The 25,290-nt window shown below is 44.3% G+C and overlaps 1 protein-coding gene across 5 annotated transcripts in view; it reads left to right on the forward strand.

Annotated features, from left to right (window-relative positions):
* tspan4a (tetraspanin 4a) overlaps positions 1 to 25,290 on the forward strand; it is a 145,853-nt gene that overhangs the window by 11,644 nt on the left and 108,919 nt on the right. For 2 of the 5 annotated variants that reach the window (XM_028401897.1, XM_028401898.1), the window contains exon 2: positions 22,487 to 22,566. In XM_028401897.1, the coding sequence (XP_028257698.1) occupies positions 22,504 to 22,566 (63 nt within the window). In that variant the 5' untranslated portion in view covers positions 22,487 to 22,503. Of the gene's footprint in view, positions 1 to 12,584; positions 12,736 to 21,155; positions 21,817 to 22,245; positions 22,567 to 25,290 lie in introns of those variants that run through there. The other 3 variants (XM_028401895.1, XM_028401896.1, XM_028401893.1) reach the window with 3 other exon arrangements.

The raw sequence follows: 25,290 nt of genomic DNA on the forward strand, positions 1-25,290 counted from the left end.
TTATCCAAAATATGACCACAAAAATGAGTAAAAAAAAAAAAGATGCTCTGAAGCACAACCTGTACAAAGCAATCCAAAAACACAAAGACACTAAAAAGAAGCAGACAACAGAGACAAAAGACACAAAACAGGAAGGCAAAACTATTAAAAAGATGCACAAACCTAGTACAAAGAAAAACATGACCACACATCTGTGCAAAACAACCAAATATATAACACACAAAAGAACCGATATGCAAAGCAGCCACAACTACACACCAAGAAAAACTCTTACAAAACGACTTAAAGTCAACCAAAAACACACAAAAAAGATGACGACAACCGATACAACCACAAGGAGACACAAAACGGGTGAAGAAGTGTAACCACAACTCTACCAAGACACTAAACATGACCGCAAATACTCACAATACGACAACCACACATGTACAAACATGTACACAAATAAATGGAAACCAACCCTGACTAACAAGATGACCGCAAAGGGACACAAACAAGCTGCAGTGTGAGGCAAAAAGTGACCACAAAGACACACAACGTGATTAAAAAACTATACTCCTATATATTAACTATGTACATATGTATATATATATATATATATATATATATATATATATATATATATATATATATATGGGACAGCAGTGATAGTGATGGAGAAACCCTGATTCTGCTCTTATTTGTTGTGTCCCTGTGTGGGTCTGCAACATAATTAACATTCACAGTCTGCCACTCTTTACTCCACAGTGACTTGTTCTCATTGAGAAGTTCACAAGGTACTTCTTTACTGCCACAGCCTGCGGATTAGTTGCCATGGAAACAAAGCTGTCGGGAGTCAGGAGGAATACGTTACCGGATGCTGGTGATTCGCCTCCTCCGGTGGAAGAAACGATACAGAAAAGTTTGGAGTGCTGTTGACAGTGGTTTCGGTAGCTCTCAGGGAGATTTTCTGACAGAAGCTCACAGTGCGTTTTCTGCTGCTGCTGCTCTCTGGACGTATTCATTAAGTTTTTTTTTTTTTGATTTACGCATCAAAAGCTACAAAATAAACTGTGCGTGTTTAAAAACAGATTACTGAAATCACAGATAATTCCCTCATGAATTATTCACATGGAGGTTTGCTTCAGCTGCTTTAACCTTGAGTTATTTGCATATTTCTCATGAGATCGGTCGCACACGTTGTTCATCATTTGTGCTTCAAAGGAAGAGTTAACGCTGGAAATCATGTCTGAGGTTAAACAGCACGTCCTGTTGTGTGTTGTCATGAAAAGGATGTGTGCTGCTGTGTTCTGATTTCTGTGTAAACACAGGAGAGCTTCACACAAGTCAAGGTAGAGGCAGCATGCAGTTCTGGTTTTGGCCACCGGGGGCAAACACGAGCCACTTACATTGAGTCAGTTCTGAAAGGAGAAAGCACCATGGCTGCTATATGCTGCTGGATTAAGATACATGTTTGGATTAAGTGCACTTTTTAGAGAATTAGGAGGGTGGAGCTTTCACTCAGGAGTCCAAGGTTAGAGTCCCCCTGCCACCACGGGCGGTTTTGTTTTTACCTAGTGTAATCTCTAAGTTTCATATTATTTACTAGTTAAGGTTAGGCATTGAATTGTGCAAAAGTCATTTTGAAGCACACAAATTCTGGGATGTGAACATCTTACCCACAAGAAATATGTTAAACATGGGGCTGCCAGTCTTTGTAATGCACCACCGTTACACGACTGTGTGTAATTAAGGCTTGAATGGCACGTTCAGCTGACATGTTTGTTGTTGTTATATTTACCACACCTGGCCAGGCTGTGATTTACAGTGAGCAGACCGGAGAGTGTCACAGCTGCAGGCTGCTTGCTTCTACTGCTTCTTTTTTAATTGTTTTTTAGGCTTCATTTCTGCTAAATAAATACCAGCACATGCAAAAACATAAAATTAGAAGGTGGGTGCTAACATGTGGACATGACTGTAAATGTTTCACCCTCCATGTTTGTTTCTCTTCTGAAGTTTCTGTGAGTCCTCATGTCTGTGGAGACGTCACTGAAACTGCTGCTACAAACGACAAGCGCACAACCTCTCTGCTTTGTCTAGTGTGTGTGTGTGTGTGTGTATGTATGTGTGTGTGTGTGTCTATGGTTCTTCCAATCTGTTGTGTAGCTAGAATAACACTGACATCGCACACTACTGACACACAAACTCCTCACAACCATAGCTCTGCTCTCTGGAAATATCTCAGCCCACTCACAGCTCCCAGAATCTGACAGCCAATCATCAGTGGCCAAACGAAGCGAAAAGCAAAACTGTATGAAGCGACTGACACACACACACACACATTGTGTTTCCTCTGGTAAATACAGTGCTGGATAATGCTGCTACAGTCTCCTTACTGGACTATATTGGATTTCCCTCCCATCCATGTTCGTCAAAAGTCATTTTACATTAGAAACGCTGCTTTTTCCTTGCATTTCTTTAATTTCTCTGCATGCTTTAATAAACTTACAGTTGTAAATAGTGACAGCAGGAGCATTCATACCCATCTGTGAGTCTCATCCTTTCTTTTTATTTCAAACAAGACGCCTACATCCACAAAGGAGGCATCCACAGAACAACAGCTCGGCTAACAGGCAACAAAGGAAAGAAAGCCTCTGAAAATCTACTGTGGCCAGATTCTGAAGGAGGGATATGGATTGTGATGGATATGCTGCCATCACAAAAGCTTCTGATTGCTGGTTATCAGAACAACACGTGTGTGTGTGTGATAGTAAAACAAATGCATGCTCAGGAAATAAAAACACACACAAAGAAACTTCGACGAGGAAAATTATTCTGTTCAGTGAAACATGTAATTGCGTTCATTCTAAAAACACTTGCAAACACATCATGATAAACTCCCAGCGGGAGAGAAAATGATTCACAGCGTTTCACTGACCACCGCTAACCGCCTGACTTGAAACTAAACAAGAGACGACTCAACCAAATCAAAGCAGGATGCAGGAAGGTTCATGCTGCCTGGATCTGTAGTCCGGCTGGATCAGGCTGTAAACATGTTCATTTCTGCTGTCAAGGTAAAGGAAATTTAACATGTAGGTCTATGAGGATTGACTATGCGGCAGCCTCCGGGGCTCAGTCCATGTGGAAGTGTCAGAAATTGTAGTTCACGCTGCAGCCACTAGGGGCTGGCTCCAGCAGTGAGTCATTTCCCATAGACTCCCCTGTTAAAACTTCACAGCAGAAATGAACATGTTTACAGCCTGGTACAAAAACCCCACTCCAACTCTTTGTCCGTATTCGGAGTGTTGGCGGACTGTGATGCTGCCAACATGGCGGCGGTCGGAGCGTCCCACCGAGCCTCAAAACGGCTCTTTAGAAACAAACAGGTGACGTCACCGAAGCCCTGTCCATAGTTTTTACTTTCAATGGGATTGAGTCACTTTTAGAGCCTCAAGTGGCCACTGGAGAAACTGCAGCCTATCTTTCCAATGGAGCTAGCATCTCAGCATAGGAAATATGATCAAACTACTTAACCAACTCCACACATTGTTGTGAAGGGAACTAATTTTTTCTTATTTACACCTGGTAACCATAGTAACGCTGCACAAGGCAGCAATTAACATTACAGCTCATCACCAAAACACACGTTTTCCCCATGCATTCTGCCAGCAGCACGACACGGTGCACACTTCCTGCTGTCGTGTGAAGTAATTAGTGGAGGGAAGTCCAGATTTATATGTATCTAGGTTATCTCTAAAACTATAGTTACACAGCTAACAGCTATTTTTAGCATTAGAGTTGTTACTTGCAAGGATAGGTCATGCGAGAAGGAGCCAAGTGGCGTAATTTAAAAATCACAACTTTAATTGATCATCTTAAAATGTTAATTTCACTGCAGGAAATGATTCTCTGCAATTAGCAGGAAAAATGTGCATATATTAGCCAAGAGGGGTTGAGTGATTCTAATGTGTTAACATTGTGCATCACTTCTTCCCTTCTTCCTGCTGCACGGAGGCGCCTTCCCTCACCCACAGACCCGATTCTCTGCACTTCAGGGTCCATGTATGAAAAGAGCTTTAGGAAGCGCTGAAGAGGCAACCAGACTGGAGAAGAAGCATTTAAAAAGCCACACCAGCACTGTGTGACTCTCATCCTGTGCGGGCCTTCTGCCTGCAGGAAAAGAGCTGTACGTTGACGCTAACAATACTGCAGATGGATTACACTTCATTTAGCAAACCACAGCGCTCATCAAACTTCCATATCATCTCTCTATACCATCTATTCAGCAAAAGCGCGTAAAAAAAGAACACAGCATGTTTTTGTGAGGAGGACAAAGCTCACTGCACAATGTGTCCATGTATTGTTGTTGCATTAGCGTGGAGGAGGAGACGGGCATCAGAGGTCTCCACCTGTAATCAAGCTGTAGACCCATCCATCCATCCATCCATCTTCAACCGACAGACTTCCCTCTCACCAGACACTTCCTCCAGCTCCTCTGGGGGAATCCCGAGGCGTTCCCAGGCCAGCCGAGAGACATAGTCTCTCCACCGCATCCTGGGTCTTCCCCGGGGTCTCCTCCCAGTGGGGCATGCCCGGAACACCTCCCCAGGGAGGCGTCCAGGAGGCATCCGAACCAGATGCCCGAGCCACCTCAGCTGGCTCCTCTCGATGTGGAGGAGCAGCGGCTCTACCCCGAGCTCCTCTTGGGTGACCAAGCTCCTCACCCTATCTCTAAGGGAGCGCCCAGCCACCCTTCGAAGGAAACTCATTTCGGCCGCCTGTATTCGCGATCTCATTCTTTCGGTCACTACCCAGAGCTCATGACCATAGGTGAGGGTAGGAACGTAGATTGACTGGTAAATCAAGAGCTTCGCCTTCCGGCTGAGGTCCTTCTTCACCACAACAGACCGGTACAGCGACCGCATTACTGCGGAAGCTGCACCGATCCGCCTGTCAATCTCCCGCTCCATTTTCCCCTCACTCGTGAACGAGACCCCGAGATACACAAACTCCCCCACTTGGGGCAGGAGCTCTCCTTCCACCCAGAGAGGACAAACTACCTTTTTCCGGTCGAGAACCATGGCCTCAGATTTGGAGGTGCTGATTCTCATCCCAGCCGCTTCACACTCAGCTGCAAACCGTCCCAGTGCACACTGGAGGTCCCGGCTCGATGAAGCCAACAGGACAACATCATCTGCAAAAAGCAGAGATGACCCTGCAGCTTTATTCTCCTGTATCACGCCTGTCAACAGCCATCAGCGGAGCGCCGGTTTAGGCTGTCTAAATGGCAGGACTCCATTTCAATGACAATGACAAGATACATTTGAAAGGTCAGGTGTGTGTCCCACGATTATAACCCAGGAAAGTGCTGTTTTCTTCTTCTCTTTGCTCCAAAATTGAGGATTCGGCATGTGTCACCATAGAAACAGAGACAAATAATTACAGAGGGATAACCCCAAAATCACCTCATGTGGCGGTGAGGTGTGCTGGGTTTTGTGTTTGGTAGTTTTGGACCTTAAAAGAAATATAAGCACTAAAAGGATTCATTAAAAAATCCTTTGTGTCATGGCTGAATTGCAGCTCTCCTGGCAGCACTTAAGTATTTTAGCCTTGTCAGTTTTATAAGACAAGTTGGTTGCAGCTTTCTGAATGTCCTTCTGGAACAATTACTGCACTACTTAATAAAAATGAAGAAAAAAAACCTGATGATAGATGATTTTAACAGACATTACCAGCTCCTCATGCTCAGACCGCACCAAGTTCAGTTGTACTCTGATAATCACTATTGACGACCAGAGGAGAACACAACCCAAGACCCTGAGGAAAGAACGGACCACACACACACACACACACACACACACATATCAATATCGATGGATATGATCTGGGTGGTTTCATGTCTGCTCCGGGGACTTTATCGCTGCTTATCTCTCTGCTGCTCACTGTCTTCTGGATCAGGCAGGTCTGCCCACACACCGCCACCTGTCTGCACACTCCTCTGATGAGATTACTCACACTGGGGTTTCAGCTGTGTGTGTGTTTGGATGTGATGCTGTGGATGAGGCAGGACAGATGCCTCCGTTTGGATGTGGAGCTGTGGATTTATTGAAAATGTCACGCCTGTTTATTTCTATAGACTCATTGAGTTTAAAGGAATTAGGAGAGTAAATGCAAATTATTCGATTCTGAGCATTAAACACACGTTGATCAAAGTAACGACGTTCAGGCTGCAAATAAAGACGTTTCTTTAGTTCCCATTAAGCCATGTGTTAAGCATTCATGACGAGAGCACGTCTGTTAATCTTTATCCTGCAGCTTCAAGGATAAGTAAAGAGTCTGAATACCCTGTGATTGGACATTCATCTATAGCACTTCACAGTCCAATACATTCAATGCAACAATCAAAAAAAAAGCTCGATTGGCAGCTTCAACCTGAGAAAAGCCACAGATAGGTTTTCACAAATCAGATTAAAACCACTGATTTGATATTCAGCTTCTGTTTAAAGAAGTGTTTCTGAGCCTCAGCCATGCTAATCACTCCACTGATTACCCTCTGTTTGTAGGAAGGTGCTGTTGAAGTGAGTCGGATTTGCTTTTTAGTTCAGATCACAGATCTCTCTCACTGTCTACATGGAGAATCCTACGCTCGCTTTGGAAACAAGAGTCCAAAGATCGAAAGTTTCAGGCCTTAAAACAATAATTCTTGAAGTTTTTGGTTTACCAAACTGATACGGTTCGAGACATATGGACGTATTTTTGTACATCCAACATTATTTTACATTTTGACAGGCATTAACGATAATCGTATTGGCCGACATCGGACAAATAATGTCCTACTTGGAGGCGGATGTCTGGACCTCAAGTCCAGAAGGTTTCCAGCTCAAGATTAAGAAAATCTTTATTTGTCCCACAATAGCACCACCACCGTGAGCACAGAGCTGCAGCCAGAGAAACACGCAAAAAATATCAACATCATGCCACGTTGTCATGGAAAACACATCCCTTAAACATAGTTACACATTGGACGACGTCATCCGATCACAGTGCCGACACAGCAGCAATGCGTCCATGTAAGGAGGCAGGTGCAGGTCAGGCAGTGTGGTGGACCTTTACTCAGGATCTTCTCATGAAGTGGCCGTTTTTTAGCAACACATCCTCTAGAGAATTCACACACATGCTCCATTTCCAATTACTGACAATGCTGGCCTCATGTTGTGTTTTCTTGGTGAGGATGAGCTGTCACTTTAATTTAACTGTAGCCTCACGTGGATTCTAGACGTTCTGTTAATTTGTAGAGATTATTTCAAAGTCAGAGCTTGTAGTTGGAGAATAAGACTGATCAAACCGGTGCTGACAGAGCTCGCTCACATCTCCATTCACACATTCATTGTTCTGTAAACTGAGCTCATGTTTGCCATAAATTGTTTCTTTTCACTACAAACTCTGACTTTCTTTCTGTTTACTCTTACTTCTTTAGCTGCATCCCCTGCTGTTCTCCTGAGCGCTCTCTCAGGGTGAACTGCAGCCAGTTTAACAGCATGTAAAGGCAGCCGATAAGCTCTCTGTAGTGCAGCTCTGGTTTTACTTTGCACACATAAATGAGCGGAATAATTTCACTAACAGAACATGTTATCATGTTTGAATTGATTTTTTTAAGCTGTATAATCTGGGAGTAGGAGTCCCGTATGGAGCTGTCAGCTACCTGTCTGCATGCTAAGCCGGTGGGGGTGGTCGCTACATGTGTGCCGCGCTCAGTTTTCACATGTGTCAGATGTGTTTGTGTCTCTATAATGGGAGGATAAATTTAAAGCAAACCCCCCCGCTGCTTCTTGGCTCCGGGCTACATCTTCCTTCCCTTCATGTCCATAAATACACGTCCACACAGAGCGCATATCTGTCTGCGTTTGGGCAGAGCTTTGATTGGCAAGCGGGGTAATAATCTTCCTGCTGGGAGGGATTAGCCGCGGAATGCAAATGGCAGATGTGACATGTGTGCAGGTGTGGAGGGTTCATCGCTGGCTGCTCAGAGGTGTGGGGCACAGATCAGAAGCTGCTGCTTCAGATATTGATATAGATAAATACATGGGAGACATTTATAGCTATAAATGATGTGCCGCTTTTTCTTTGTTTATCACAGGCTGACAAATGCATGTAGGTGTCACCTCCTCGTTAATTTGTAAAGTGAAAAAAAAAACGAGGTCTGCTGCTTATTTGTCTTTGCGTGATCACTATCCATGGATAATTACATCACATGGAATGAAGTAACGAGGCAGTCGCTAACTGTAAATAATGAAGTAGTTGATTATTTTAACAGCTGGGATGTGTGATCATCAGCTTTCTGTCGCTATTTACACACAAACCGACAGATGGGTATGTTGACTTCTGTACTGAGGTTGAAATAGCTCAGCTTCTCCTCCAACACTAACACACACAGTGTCAGGGTTTGTGGAGGAGAGTGGACACAATTGCAGGGAGCAGAGCAGTTTTAAAAAGCAAAAGTGTTTACTCTGTGCCAGGAGAGCAAAACCAAAAATATAACAAAGGGTCACACGTAGCGTGGCAAAAAACTCAATAAGGTAAGCAAGGTTCTTAACATAGATTCCAGAGCTCGAGTTCAAAAATACAAAGCATAGCAGGGCATAGTCACCAGGAGATTCCCTTTGTCGAGGCTGGCAGGACAGGAACACATTCTCAAAGCGACGAGACACACAAACTCCTTGGACAACGAGACGAACTAGCAGAGAGTGCAGGGAAGACAAAGACTAAATACACAAGGGCCAGGGAAGACAACGAGACACAGGTGACACACATGAGGGCAGGGCAGGTAATCAACGAGGAGGGAAAACACAGGAAGTAAAACACAAGACAATACACAGGGAGGACAGGACTACCAAAGTAAAACAGGAAACACAAGACAAGACTAGACAACTAACACAAACCCAGGGAAACAAAACACCAGGACTATAGGAAAATAACAATAACTAAGCACAGATCAAACTAAAAACCCAAAACAAGGAAAACAAAACCGTAAATACAGCAGTGTGAGTACAAGCAGCATTCTCTGGAGCTTAGACCTGAAGCTCATAAAAAAAGTGTCACTGACTGCAGTTCCCCCCCACGACCATAGTAAAATGTCCAACTTTACAGCAGAATTAAGCATGTTTAGGTAGACCAGGGGTCTGTTGGGCCTGTTTCCCACCAAATAAAACACAACAGGAACAGGAACCGCAAAACCTATTTGACCACTAAAGCAGCGGTTGTCGACCCCTGAGGTGGACTATGACCCTGTTCACACTGGGGAAATCAATCCGGCTACAGCGGGATTTGGGCCGTATTCGGATATATCCAGATTGCTTATGACAGCTTTGCCCTGAGTTTATTTTCGACAGGGCTACAAAGGAATAAACTGCTTATTGAACTGAAAAAAACGAAAGAATGAGCAACACAAAAAAAATGCACAACACATGCACACACGTGGTCCTACCGTGGCCTGAGCGGGCTCTGTATATTATGAGGCGCCACCTAGTGGTTTGGAAGACAACAAAGAAGCTGGATTAAGCATGGACATGTGTGTGTGATAGCCAGATTTGAAAATAGGTCTGAACATATCCAGCTTAAAGGGATTCAATCCCACTCTAGCTGGATTGACTTTTTTCAGTGTGAACGGGGCCTATGATGAACAGGTCTTTAGAAAGCTATGGGTGACATCATGGCCAGTCTATGTTTTGTTTAGTTAAATGAGAAGATTAATATGCTTTTCATCTTTGTTTTGGTTAACATGAACTATAAAGACTGGAAACATGTGAAAGGAGCCATGGCTGTCAGAGCAGTCATTAAACTGTACAGCCAGGTGAATGATGCAAACTATACGCTCGGTGTGGGAGGCTCTGAATGTCACCAATGTGTTGGTTGTGTTTGACTCTAAACTCCTTGTTAATCCAAATACAGACAAAGAGGTGGAACACGAGTGGAGCTGAGGTGAGCAAGAGGCTGAAAGCTGACACTGTGAATCTGCTCCAGCCTGTCACTCAAGACCCTCAGTCATAGAAGAAGCCTACAGAGACCTTTTTACCGGCTGTCCTGACTGTTCTTACAGTGCAGGTTCCCAAAAGCAGGAAGTGCAGTTGCAGGTCAGGAAGTAGCAGACAGTGAGGTGAGGAGTGAGGCGTCTCTGTTATGTCAGTGTGTTTTGAGGTGAAACAAACCACCAGTTAGAGAACATCTCTGCTGGGTGCAAAAAGCATTTCTGGCAGTGGAATGATGGTGCACACCCCCCCCCCCCCAGGTGCATGTGAGGACTGCTGGCTGCTGGTACACGGGTGGCATTAGACTGTTCCTGCGAGGTTCAGTTTTTATGTTTCACACATTTACAACATTAGAATAAATGGCTCAAATCACGCTAATTACTGCTTTACATGTTTTGAGGTGCTGGTAGGTGGAACTTATTTTTAAAACTCGACCTGTTAGCGCCCTGCTAATTAGTTTGATTGCTGCAAAGCACTCTCTTTCTCTTTATTCTTTTTCTTCTGCTATTAAAAGTGTCCAACTACCAAATGTTTATCTTTTTAGGACATAGAGAATTTTCTCTTCTGCCATCCAATAATTTTAAAGCTCAGCGCTGCGCGGCTGCCAAAGAGCGATGGATAGCTCTGGATGCAGCAACTAAGATGAATAAATATTTCAAAAGTCTTTGTTCTTAATATTTCACCAGCAGTGTTTGAGTCAGTGTTTGTAGCATAATCACAAGATGACAGGCCTCCTTTAAAAATGCATGAGAATTATACTCATGTATATCATTAGGCACTTCATTAAAGCTACATCTATGCATCGCTACTCATGTTGTCTGATTCTAGAACACAACCAGACATATACCTGCAGATAACGGCTTCTAATTAGTTTTTTTTTCTTCTTCCTCCCTCTGTAGGCAGCTGGTGCTATAAAAATTGTATAAATAATTAAAGTTCAATTTCCTCCGTTCACCTTCCCTGATGATGGGTAATTTACCTTTAGGTTGTCTGAGCCACCACTAAAACAAATAGTGAAAAATGCATGTTTATCCTTTCGTACCCAGACTGTGGTGCATCGAGGAGAGTCAGAGCAGGTAAACATTCAGCAGCAAGTGACTCAAAAAGAAGCAAAGGTTTAACACACAAACTCCAAAAGTATGTTAAGTATTCTCCATTACTTTCAAACATTTCGCTTTAAAGCAAATTTGTTTCAACTGCAGACATACATTTTTAAAGCTTGTTATCGTTCTGAATGTGCTGCTCATGAATACGTTCAGATTAAAGGTGGCCTGAGCTACAGTATGAGCTGAATTACATGAACTCAGCAACACACACACACCATCCAAGTGCCTCTTTCACATGTGTCAGCATACACATGCTAAAAGAATCCATTCAATCCAAGGTCACCACAAGGCGGCTCCTCCTACAACAGCCTCCATTTCTACTTTCTCTGAATGCATCTCATAGCTGCAGCCGTCTGGTTTAGTGAGCGAGACAGATGGAGAGAAAGAAAAAGACGAGAGCACCGATTTTGCAGAAAATGCGCTGATAATCTAACGCACACAAGTCCCAAAGACTCGAGATGTGCCACATGTTGTTGATGTAATCCCAACAAAAACAAAACATCAGCTGTTAGAAAGTCAAATCAATTAACAGAACGACTGGCGTCACACCAGCAGCTATGATAATCCTGCTACACTAACAGAACAGTGTAAGGCTGTTATGACAAAGATAATGACAGCTGATCTTCATTTTCTTTCACCTCATGCCACAGTGCCAACATCACGCTATGCCATGGCGTATAAATAACATTTATTGCTCTCTGTGTGTTACGCTGATGCTGTTTCACATGCATTTTAGGCTATTTGTGTGATTTTGTCGTTCTGTTTGTGGCCAGAATGGCACACAAAGGGTCAACGTCAGCTGATCATAGGAGGCGGGCTGGGGACTGTGGTCATACAACGCCACAGACTTTCACCCAGCAGTCAAGAGATTGCATCACACCCCAGCACTCCAGATAATCAACTTTCACTCACAGTTAAGGTCAGGCATGAACGACAAAGGGTTAAGATAATATTAACGTACACACACATTTTATAAGGAAACCCACTCCCTCCTCCGAGTGTGTGCTTTTACATGCGGTACAACGCTACAGCTGCGTAGCGACAACTTTGGTGTGTTATTCAGGTGACACTGTTCAAACTGAAAAACACAAACAAGCTCTGTCTGCTTGTGTAAAATCCCCAAGGTCAGGTGTGAAGTTTATGTTTGTGTGTACGTGATAGCTGTTAAAAGGGTTTCTGCTGCAACATCTCCGAGTCCCATCAGACGCGATGTTAGATGTACAAGACTGAAAGGAAGCAGGCGTGTCAATCATGTGTAAAAACGCAGCTCTGACATACTACACTCGGGTTTTAAGACAGTGGAGAGATACTGTAACACTGAGGCTCCTCAGACCATCACATAACTATTTGGTTGCCTCCACACCAGCCTATAGGTTTGGTTGAAGTGATGTGAGAGCATGTTATTTTAGGAGGGTGATCAGTGTCTGAACACGCCAAAAAGACAACAAATAAACAAGGTCGTCCCCTTCCCCAGGTAGCACATCCTGCTGTTGGGGGGGGGGGGGCTGTACCTGTAGCAGCCCCTGATGAGATCCAAGCCCAGGTCTCCTGAGGGAACGTCAGCCATGACATGTCTCAGCCACTACTCTGGAGTGACATTGGTCGACCTCTTATGACAACTGCCAGTGAGTGTTGATAAGGCACACTAACCACACATCTGATGGGTGTGAGAGTATGTTGATTATAACAGCTGTCATTTGTCATGACTGAGGAAATGTCAACCTCTTAATTCCCTCGTTAATTATCGCTTCAGAGCACGCTGCTGCTAAGCAGAGCTGACTGTTCTGATCACAGGTAAGAAAGATGTTCCATCCCCTCAAGAGTTCAGTCAGAGTTTCATCCCTAACCCTAACCCCTTTTAAGGCCCCTCTTGTGGGTGGTGGGCCCACAATGAGGTGGACCTATATTGCTTTTAGAATAGAATAGAATATACTTTATTATATACATTTTGTGGGCCCAACGGGAGAGATCCTGGCGACCAGGCACTCACCAGTGTCCTATCCCTGGGATGGGAAGGGGGCTTGAAGGAACTTGAGGTTGCTTTGGTTAAATTAACCATTAGAGTGCCTGCGGCTCAAGTTAGTCTGGATCTTCACCACAGACATCTGCTGCGACAAGGCCTCGATCCCAGAAGGGTGGAGCTCCTTGTCTGCTCACCCTTACGGATGAGCCGGTGGGGGTGGCCGGGGAGAGAAGGATCTGGCTCTCCTCCCTTAGGCACAATAACCCAACCACTGACAAACAGAGCAAATGCCAGACTGTGTCTGTGTGTCACCGAAAGGTCATCTAGTGCTGCTGTGTTGGTCTTGGTTGTTATTTTCCAGTCCATCTTTGGGATTTAAGATGTTCTCCATTAAAGGGATTGAAACTTTCCTGTGTTTTAAGACTCCCTTAGATTTGGTCTTCGCCCACTCTTACACCTAATGGCAGCAGAATGAGAGTCATTTCTGCAGAGGTACTTTTCAACAGTTCAGTTTCTTGATGACCATCACTGCTGGGTCCTCCAGCAGCTGCAGCCTGGCCTCTTCCTTTTCTGGCTGATGATATGAGTCAGAGATCGCACCGACACGCCTCACTGATGCCTTTTTAATTGCAGAGAAGAGAAAAAGGTAAAGGAATAAAATACAGTATGAGTTCCCCGAGACAAGAAAGAGCCACATTAGCATTCACTTCAGGATGTGTCTCAGGCCACCTGCAAGGCTTAAGTCAAATATTCAGTTTCATCTTCATGACAACAGAGCAAACTGCACATCCACAGAGAAAGACCAAAACTCGGGGAAACAAGTCCAGCTTTAGTCAAGCTCCTCCTATCAAGGAGGGCACTAAAACCAGTATTTAAGACAATAGTCATCAGCTTTGTCTTCTAACCTGAGGTGTGTTCGGCCTGTGGGCGTCACTTTCACTTCAGTCCAACTAGCATCAAACAGCCAGTTTATGTTTTTAACACCGTTTCCTTTGGTGTAAAGAACTGAAAACAGTTTTCTTGAATGGAGGTAGGCGTGCCGCCGGTCTTCCCAAAATCTCCGTGCTTGTACAACACTTGTGTTTGGCTCTGAGTGCGGCGCGCTGCGTAATTACATTTCACCGTGACGGCTTTCACGACTACATCAGTGGGCTCAGCCACAAACACAGGACCAGGAACAATAGGTTGGCTCACATACTTTTTCACGGTTCCTAATTGTTTTGTGTCCCCCTAATGTAAAATCCTCCCTGTTAAATTAATTAAAACACTAATTAAACTGCAGTCATTAATGCTAAATCATAACGTACAAAGGCGTCCAGCCACCACAGTGAACCCATGGTGACCAAGGGGGGACTGATTTCTCCTTGTGGGCTCATATTATACAAATATATGAGGTTGTTATCGTTTTTGAATTCCTGTTTAGTTTGCAGCCATGTGGGAACAGGGTCAGGAGGTTTCTGTGATCTATGTTAGTGCTGCCTCAGCCAAGCAGACGCAGGGCGACTGTCAGCTCAGCCGTCCAAAGCAAAAGGTTCAGTCAGGAGGTGATGAACGGCGTGCTCTGCACTCAGATTTAGGGTTATGGTTTAGAGTTCAGGAGGACCCAAATGCAGAGAAACCCAAAGCCGAAGTGTCCAACTAAAAGTGAGCGTTATTAAAATAAAGCCAATTACTGTCAAAAACAAAGCAAAAATATCCAAAAGGCCGACGAACCAAGACGACTCAAGTTCAAACAACAAGAAATAAACGTTCAGTGCTGAACACAATGTAAGAAGATATAAAACAATGAGTAGCTGCAGAAGCAGGATGACTTGACACCCGCCTGTAACTCAAAGCTGTCACTCCTATAATTAGGAAAAGTTTGATGTCTTTAAATAATTCAAACCAGTAAATCATATCAAACGTCATCAGAAAAAACATAAGATGAGGTGGATATTTCAGTTCTTGAAAATGGAACAGGTGTGTGTATTTCTCTATGTATACATGGGGATGAGACCTGTTGCCGTGGTAGCCAAAAATGTCGGGGGCAGAAAGGATTCTTGGTAAAATGTGCTTAATGTTAAGCATGTACCCTGTAAACATGTTTATATCTGCTGTAAAGCTGAACATCTCAACATGGAGACCTATGTGGACCGATTTATGTTTGGAGCAGCCAGCCCTCTAGAGGCCAGGGGGTGGAACTGCAGTTTTTGATACTTCTGCACAGGCTTTCTCAGCCCTGGAGAATAGTAATAGTTAAAAACACACACAACAAACAACACAAACGTTTCACAACACTAAACACATTTTACTCTCATACAAAAAAAACAAACAAACTGCAGTTCCCTGTGTGACCGCTAGGGGGTCGTTTGATAAAAACGGATGCCTAAACGCTGGATTTTGCTTCGTGTGTGCCGCGTTCAGACCCGGACAGTCGGTCTATATTACTGTGTCCATGTACATCCAGACATGGAAACTGTCCACAGTTTGTTTTTAATAAACGCTCTACAGTTTTTTAGCCTGCAGCAAACCGTGCGAGTTCAACACTCATGTGGGACTTCTTGTTTTGTTCTGAGGGTCAGCTTCTGCTTCTCCTCTCCTCTCCTTTCTTTTTGATGCTTACAGATGCTGCTGATCAGGTTCAGAAACAGTTCACAATTTGGGTTAAAACACACTCTCTCAACATTAACTACTAGAATTTATTTTAATATTAGCTGTGAAAAAAACCCTTTGAAGGTTCGGTCTTGGATTTTTTTGGCAGAATAATCTTCTGTAGTTGCAGAATAATCACATCTTCATGTTTTGTGAGTGGTTCAATAATTTAATTATGAATAACAGAATTATCTGTTATTTATAATTCATATTATGAAGTTAAAAGATATGACACAGACAATGGATACTGTTATTCTTTCACATCTTCATTTTCACTGCAAGGCCACTAAATAATTTATTTCATTTTGCAATGTTTTTACAAAACATCTTCTTTCATCATTTTTTTTTTTTTTTTTTTTAGTTTTTATTGTCCATAAATCTTAATTTTCAGCAAAGCGAAACGTGAAATCCCTCCAGATTCAGCTCGGTTGGGTGAAACATGTTTATTTCCCTCAAGATCTGCTGTTATTAATCTTCATGCCTCTGATTCCTCAATGATCCTTGGAGTCACTCTGTCGTGAAAATGTGCTTTCAACCAGCTTATCCTCACACACACACACACACACACAGCTGTGGTTTTCATAAGTGACATCCTGACAGCCCTCAAGCTGAGGAAACAGCTCAGGTTGTGATAATCAAACAGTGATCACAGAGGAAAAGACGAAGCAGGAAGTGTTTTTGAGGTCTTTGTCTGGAAAAAATCAGCACTTCCAGGGACATGGCCTCATCCTTGTAGACTCCTGGATGCCTGTGGATTTGTAGAACTGTAGTTTTGTCCCGATTGAATGACTGAATGAATAATTTTTTATTTTGGTTTTTTCAATACAGTACAATTACAAAATACGATTACACAATTCATCTCAAAACCAAAAAAGGGAATAGGCTGAAGCATCTAGCTTATTTTTGCCTATCCCTAATCACCCCAAAATGTCAGCCAAACATAGATTTTACTAAATTAAATCACATACATAATTTACCTTTCGGTTTTCCTTTTACATTTCCTTGTAGTTATCAATTAACTTATATCTTAAAGATTTTCTGAACTTTAACAAAGAACTGCTTGTTTTAAAATGATCATCAAGCTCATTCCACAATTTTGTGCCTAAAACAGAAATACATCTACTCTTGACATTAAGTCTCTCAAAAATAAATAAACCTCTTAAATTATAATGCCCATCTCTGATTTTAAATAACTTTTGTAGGCTAAACGGAAGATTTTTGTTCATGGCACCAAATGGTATTTCCAATGTTTTTAAATATACAATGTCCAACAATTTTAAAGCATTGGATTCCACAAAGAGCTTATTAGTATGTTCACAGTATGAGGCTTTGTTTATGATTCTTATTGCTCTTTTTTGAAGCTTCACTATTGGATCAATAATTGTTTTACCAATATTTGATTAAAGCGCACTCCTGTCTCTTAGACGCCTGTCTCGAAAATAAACTGCTATGTTGGCTCAGCCTGTAATCCAGGAGCTGACAGCCCACATGTGAGGAAGCCCATCCAACCAGATGCAGCTTGACCATCTGAAGTCAGTGTAGCTAGCCCCTGTAACAATATGGCACATCTTAATGATTTTAGACTGCTTGGAGGGTTCTTTGGTCTCATGGTGGAGCCAGAAATCTCCCTGGAGACTGGCGGATTGTCCCTTTAGATGAGTTGAGATGCCAGTGTACAAATGTGTTGTGGATCTGGCCTTCCAGAATGAAGGTCATTTTCCAGTCTTCATGCTGATGGAAGAAGGAGCAGCCTTGAGCAGTGTTTCTCTGCAGCACTGCTTCTTTGTTAGGTTTCAAGGATCACCGTCAAGTGTGTTTTCACACATTCTTCCACTGATGGCAGCCGTGTTGCTGCTTGTTTTGCCTGAGTGAGGCTGCACATACCCTCTTTTGACCCCGACCTTTTGACCCCAGGCCTCCATGTGGTGCAGACTGGAAAAATCATATCACCATTACTTCGAGGGGGGCTTTGGTTTACAATTTGACCATGAAGATACAGTCCATGCGCTCTATGTCCTCATAAAGGACATAATGCGACACACATTGGTTGGTCACAATAACACAATCCTAAAGATGAGCCTCCAAAGAGGCGTGAAAAGTCCCAAAGTGTGAAAGATGTTTTTGTGGTTGCATAAGCCAGAACTCTACCAGGCAAACGTCTCTGAGTAATCTGTGGAAAGCCATTCTCCATTTCATACGCTCACACTGCTGCGCTGCAGCTATGCTTGTTGCCTGTTTTGTCATTTAGTGGAGATACTCATAAGAGACTCATATTCCAGCTCTAAACAAGGCGACTGGAGCCAGCCTGCCAGCCCTTTACAGCCGCACAGAGACCAGAGCGCAGCTCAGCGCACTTGTCTATGTGTTTATTTGACATTACAGAAGTCCACAAATGAATGTGGGCTCGACACGATAAACCTTCAGAGATACATTTAATCAGATTATGTTCATCATGTTTACCGGCTGCAGCCAAAATCTTAATTTCTTCCCCCATCTTCCATCTGTGTATCAGAGCACGCTGACAGCTTCAAAGCCACAGCCACCCCCGGAGCAGCACCACTCATTCTACTGTGTGTGTGTGTGACTGTGAGTGTGTTAGGTCATGAATGACAGTGAGGTGTTTTGCTTTGTGGTGTCACAGTATGTTAATGACAATCCGGTTACAGACACTTAACGAGTCTCCTGCTGCACCTCACTCTCTATATTTCATGCCAGTGACAGCCAGGCGCCAATTAGAAGGATAACTGACATATAAGTAAAGTTCTGTATAAACATGGCGTGTTTTCTCTACACACTGGGACCAAACAGAGCCGATACCTTATGCATATTGTATACAACATAAGGGGAAGGGGTCTGTGTTTATATTTATGGAGATTTACCATCTTCTTATAGAAGTTTATTGACAGCTGCTGTTGTTTGTCAATACGTTCTGTTGTTACGCTAATATGTTAACTTTCTTAATATATCTTATTAAGGTGAGGGTGCATTCAGTTCCCCTTGCCCCATGTCTCCCAGTCTCTCCACTGTTTGTCAATTAAAGGCAAACAACTTTGTGAGGTGCCTGAAAAGCAGCTATGTGCCCTCTTGTGTAATAGTAAAAGTTAAAGTAAAACTTGTGTAGCCAAGAAAAAGGCAGAGAAGCTTGTCGTGAACAAAAGGAGACTGCTGATGTTCAGGAGCTGGGGTAATTTAAAGATGGCACACCTCCTGTTATAACCCGTTCACACTGGGGAAAAAAATTTGGCTTAAGCAGGATTCGGCCGCATCTAGATCAATCCAGATGTCGAATCCTGCTGTATCCAGTTTGATTTCAATCCGGCTAGATCCACCTCTCGTGGGTGGATCTAGATCCACCAGCTAGATCCACCTCTCGTGGGTGGATCTAGCCGGATTGGCTCAAATGTGGCTCAGGTGTGAACGCAAATGTGGCGAGCGAATCCGGCTAGCGACATGCTACTTCCGGTTCACGGGGCGCGACATGGGACAAAAAACCGCATGACGCGGTCCTACCGCGGCGTGAACAGACTCTGTATATTACGAGGCGCCACCTAGTGGTTTGGAGGACCGCAAACATGCTGGATGAAGCCGGATTGAGTGCGGACACAAGTGTGTGCTAGCCAGATTTGAAAATAGGTGTGAACGCATCCAGCTTAAAGGCTGTCTGGGCTCAATCCTACTCTAGCTGGAATGACTTTCTGTGACCCGTGTGAACGGGTGGTAATGCTAAATGCTAACGAGGCCGAGGTTGCTCCCTCTGTGTTTAACTTCCCCTCTTACGAGACCAGGTGTACAGACTGTCTGATCAGGGCATCTAATCATCCTGACAGCTGACAGCCGAGCACCCCCTGTGACCCCCTTTCCTTACCAGTCCACTGCCACTCAGCGCTGTAACAGCTGATTGAGTTGTACAGTCTGTACACCTGGTCTTGTAGAAGGGAAGGTCAAACACAGAGGAAGCTGCTCGTTTACACAGCGCTCGCTACAAAACACTAGCATTAGGGGGGACAAAGACAAAATCTGACAGTAGACAATCTTTCCCTGGTTGTTGACTCTAAAAAATTCATCACTACATCCAGTGGCAGCATAAACATGACCTCCTTTGTATCACTTAGTAGTCATTGTCAATACTCGTTAGCTAAAGCTAGCTACTGTTAGACGTTCATACCAACAAACCCAGTGTCACTCACACACACACACACACACACTTTACGGCTGAAAAGAAGCAGTAATGACAAATTCACTGAACAGAAAGTGAGACTGAATCCACACCCTTACATACAGAAAGCAGGACTTCAAGAACTTATCAAGATATCATCTTCTTATCTCACAAACAAAGCATTTTTTGGTCAGTTCTCTGACCAGTCATATCAATATCTCCATAAAATTCTAGTTAATCTTGATCCTTTTCCATCAAAACAAGCTGTGGCCGTCTCCATCATAACGTGTGGACGAACTGTTTCGCACAGTCCATCCTCATTTGCAGCTTTATGTTCAGTAATAATAGAAAACTCCATTAGTGCATGCTCCCCTCAGCAAAGTCAGCCACAGTGAGGCTGCCATTGCCTCTGCTGTCCCCAAAAAAATACACACAGGAGACCAAACAGAAATCCATTAAATACTTGCTGCAGCCATGAATAAAGTCAGTACCTCTGAAGCTTTGAAACGTCCCTGTGGGCTCATAAAGCCGGTGACCCAGATGGCTGCCGGGTTGCAGGGAGCATGCAGTTATTTTGTGTGAATGTCAGCGGCAGTGTGTCCATACAGAGACACACTTTTAGGGTGAGTTGTTTGCAGTGTGAAAAATCTGTGCTCTGTGTGGCTGCGCATATATTTTATATGCCCCAAGCTCGGGTCCATCGGGAAAGAGCGGGAGAGGGGGAAACATGACGGAAGCCAAGCGTGCAGAGAGCAGCCTGGGTTGTGCGCAAGAACAACCTCTGCATGTGGAATGAGTTCCAGGCAGGAGGATGAGGGGAGAGGAGGAGGAGGGTGAGGAGGAGGAGTGCAGCACTGCTATGTGAGCAACACACCAGGTTCTCGTGTGTGTGCACATAGAGTGTTTGTGTGAACGTGTCATCTGCTAGATGGTAAGGGATGATTGGCGTGTGCACGAGGGAGGATGGAGGTGAGAGACTCTGATTGGTCGTGCACCCTCGTAGGGTGTGGCCAGAATATGAATGACTGCTCCGGCTCTTTGCGCTGCCAGGTTTAGGGGACAGTTATACCGAGGAGGGATGAGGTGTTGGAGATTGTGTGCGTGGAAGGGAGAGCATCGGAGCTTGTGAGAGAAGGGAGGAAAGGAAGGGGAGGGGAGACATACAGAGAGAGAGGGAGAGAGAGAGAGAGAGAGAGAGAGGGAGAGGAGCTTATGAGAAGAGGGAGGGAGCTGAAGGCAGCGAGGCTGGACTACCGCTCCAAACACTGCAGTCTTTCTTTTGCTTCTCTGAGGAAACTGTCTTTCTCTTCTCTCCCTGCCTGTCTCTCCTTCTTGCTCCTTCTTTTTTGTTTTCGCTGCTTGGCCATGACCCCGCTGGACACCTTGATCTCTTTACCCACCTAGAGAAGAAGAGGAGGGAGAGACGAGAGGAGGGGACACTGCACACTTTGCCTCTGATGAGAGTCTGGAAATTAATTAACCACCGTCAGCACAGAGGGGGGAGAGAGCAGAGAGGGGCTCGGGAGGAGAATAAGAGGGAGTTGGAGAAGGTGTGAAGCGAGGTGTGTGGCGATCAGGCACAGAGTAACCCCTAGACACTTTTCAGAGACAGAAGGGACAAGTTAGGGCAGACGCTAAAATTAGCAAGGGGGGATATTAGGGAAGGCAGTAATTCCACAGGGATACTAATCCAAGAAGCCAAAGACCGGTCCGCTCACCATCATTCATCTTTTCACGCTCCTCTCCTCTCACATTCATAACTCCATCCTTCCCTCTCATCTGCCTGCCTGTTCCTTTTTTCCCTGCATGTCAGCAAAAGCACATCAACAGCCACAGCACAGCGAAGCGTTTCATTCTCACTGGATGTGTGATCTCTTACTGAGTCAAAGAAGTTGATTAGGGAGCCGTTACTTTGCGTCCAGGAGCACCTGCTCAAGGAATCTCTCATGAGACCAGGTAGGACATTTTCAGATCGTTGTGCCAGCCCCGAGCAGCTGGAGAGGTCGGGCTCTGCGCTCGTTTACCTGACTGAACCGTTGCAGGATGAAACTGCAAACCAGCTTATCGCACAGAGCATGACACCTGCGTCTGGGGGATTACAAGAAGGGACACAGAGGTGTTCACATGTGTATGTTGGGATTATGTCCTAAATAAAGAGTTATACAGCAGGATTATGCAGAGAATTCTGATGAACCTAGTGGCACTGTCAGATTAAGAGAGGGCAGCACAGATGAACTCAGATGAGTAGTTGCAGGGTTTGTTAGAGGTCACATTTATTTTGAGGTGTAGCTTTTACTGAACTCTCTCGCAGACCCTCCCGCTCCCTTTGCTGTGGACTTTACACAGACCTGAAGTACACAAGAGTGACTATTAAAGACTCCCATAATGAGACGCTCAAGCACAGACGAGACTCCGTACCGGCGCAGTCCGTCTCTGGACAGCAAGCCCGACACGCCGCCGTTCACTTCTGGGTTCCACCGCTTCAGTGGGGAGTTTGAGTATAAGCGGCCACCCTTTGCGTTCGGCTTCCACACAACAAAGGGGCCGCAGACGTCCAAGGGGCGCTACGCCCAGGGGAAGAAGTATGTGGTGTTTTACCTGGACCTCTCCTTCATATTCCTCCTAGAACTGCGGCGCTGCAGGATGGCCGAGGGTTGCATGATGGCCCTGCGATATGGGATGGTCTTCTTCAACCTCCTGTTCTGGGTGAGTCCTTTCTCTTCTTCCGTTTTGTGTCACTGAGTGTTTGTTGTTTGCCTCCTTGACTTTGGCTTCTGCTTAGTTAGTAGATGCTTCTCTTCCTGCTTAGACTGTGCACTGTGTGTGTGTTTGTGTGTGAGAGAGAGAGTGAGAGGAGGGAGCAGTGTGAGAAAGAGACAGATCATGTATTTAGATCATGTGCACAGAGCCGCTGTGTGGGTGAGTGTAGCTTTTTCTGTTCCCTATACAGTACTTGAAGGTGGGCGTATGCTGCATTGTTTGCTGTGTAAAACTGGCATATTTGGGGCTTTCATTGTGTGTGTGTGTGTGTGTACTCTACTTAATCACAGTGTTATCAGTGTGCTGCTTTTCTTCACCTTCTGCTGCTCAACAACTTCCCTCAGTCCATCAAGGCATCTGCTGTCAATCTGCCGTATCTGGCTGATGGTATCTGTTTGAAGCGGGACGTCGGAGCTGCAGCGAGCCTGCCTCTGTCAGTCCTGCTCTGATAGCCCCACAACAGATCACTTTCATTTGCTCTGTGAAGCCTGTCATGTTTCCCAGCTGAGTTCCACATTCAAACATCTCCTCCTTCTCCTCGTGCAATCCTTTGCAACTTGACACACAGAGTTCTGAGGGGAATCTGGTCTGGTTTTCTTGGATTACTTTGATTTGTCAAACGTCCGGTCTTATTGGTGGCAGAATGAGATGAGGCCTTGAGAACGCTGAAATGCAATCTAGATGGCAAGATTTAATCTCCCTTTGAGGAATGAGTGACCTCTTCACCTGCGCCGTCAGTCAGGTCCTGGTGTTTGTGATGAGCACTGCGTGTGTTGCCACTGTGGGGATACACGACCACTTGACCGTGATGATCATGCTCCTCTTGAAAAGCCAACCATGTTATGATCCTCCAGGTGAGAACGGAGCAGAATTCTGTCTTTGAAAATAATCTGACATCTGAGTCAAAGTAGTAGCACTTTGAAAGCGGTTACACGGCGGCTGATTCATCCAGAAACAGATTTGACATCAATCTCCACTTTGAATGTGACCTCAATACTCTGTACGCAGGAGAGATGGCAGCCGCCGAGCCCGACAACACCGATTATATGAACCCTGTCCTGATGGTTATATATGTGACTTTACTTTAAGGTAAAGGTTTGCATCTATTTATATGAGTGAGATCCCCCCCACCTCTGTTTTAACCGCTAATTAATCACTACACAGATATTGTAAAAAGGTGAAGTAATTCAATCAGAAAGTGTCATAAAATTATGCAGGAACTTCCTGAGAGTCCTGATAGTGTCGACATGGATCTATAAAAAGCAGCGCTGGAAAACAAAATTACTTTATTTTTTATGAGCGGTATATTTATGATACCAGACAGGTGGGTTCTGCACACTGCATGACAAATGGATCCAGAGAGGAAATCACTTTTTAATGCAGCGTTATTGCTGATTTGTCAAAATCAGAAAGCTGAGTGGATTAAGTTCATGTTTCTATTAACGCAGCATTTCTACTACACTCATTTTACTCCCAGGCAAAACAGCTCCGTCAGGTTTAGGAAGCTCCGTCAGGTTCTGGGGGGGGACCAGTTTAAAATAAGCTTCTCTTCCTCACCTTGAAATGGTTCAAAACTTTCCTGCCAGGATCAAGAAGATGAGATAATACTCTGCTTCTGACCCCCATGCACCGGCTCACATCCATAGCCCTACACGACCGGGCCCCCAATTATATCAAAGATCTCCTAACAGCATGTGTGCCCGGTGTGCAGCGGTGATCAGCGGAGCTTTCTTTTCCAGAGTGACCAAGGACCCTGAAAGAGTCAGGGCCCGATGAAAGACTCAGACGAGACAGGAATTTGAATCAATATCTGCTGTTGTTTGGTTGGTTTTAACATTCATTTCGTCCCTTTGTGGAGAATTTTAAAGTTCCACACTGTGCTGACCCTACAAGAGTACTGTGGCTCTAAAACTAAGCTGACTGCTTAACACTGACAACATAATGATGATAATAACAGCCATTCAGTCATCATAACCAGCTGTCAACAAAAACCCAAGCAACACTGTGTATCGATCTGTGACAAACACCGCTGAGACTCACACTTCTGCAGACTTACACAGAATGACATGATCCTATTGGAGCTGCTCGCTTTGTTATAGACAGAGGTCACTTTTCTTTGTGATCTATTGATTTTTACATTTAAAGCCATAAAGTTGGCGTTTATTTATCCCACTTCCCTCGAACTAACGTCTGTTTGACAGAGTGTAGAGGAGATGGAGAGACAATGAGAGGAAGTCTGCAGAGACAGTTCAATATGCTGCTGTCACTGAAACCAGAGGAGTTAAACGAGCTTCACTTCCTGTTCTGGCGAAAACAAGAAATTAATACATTTGTATTCATTTTCCAATTTCATATCATAGCAGCATTTCTTCTTCATTTAATAGTTTACAATTTAATCAGGAGTGTTGTGCTTATTGCTGCCCCTGGTGGTCAAAACCAGCATTGCAGCTGATAAACACACAAGTTAAATTCATGTGTTGCATTCATGCAGAGTGTGTTTTCTGCTTGTGTCTCAGACAAACACAGATAATGAGAGCATCAACGTGAGTGCGGCACAAACGAGAAAGACAAGATGGTGCGGAGGCAGATTTTTATGCGTTTTTTAGACCACAAATATTAAATAAAGCTGGTGTGACGCACCCTCAAAGAGAGTCAGGGCCAGTGGGGCGA

Source organism: Parambassis ranga, chromosome 3 (assembly GCF_900634625.1).
Source record: "Parambassis ranga chromosome 3, fParRan2.1, whole genome shotgun sequence".
Taxonomy (NCBI): domain Eukaryota; kingdom Metazoa; phylum Chordata; class Actinopteri; family Ambassidae; genus Parambassis; species Parambassis ranga.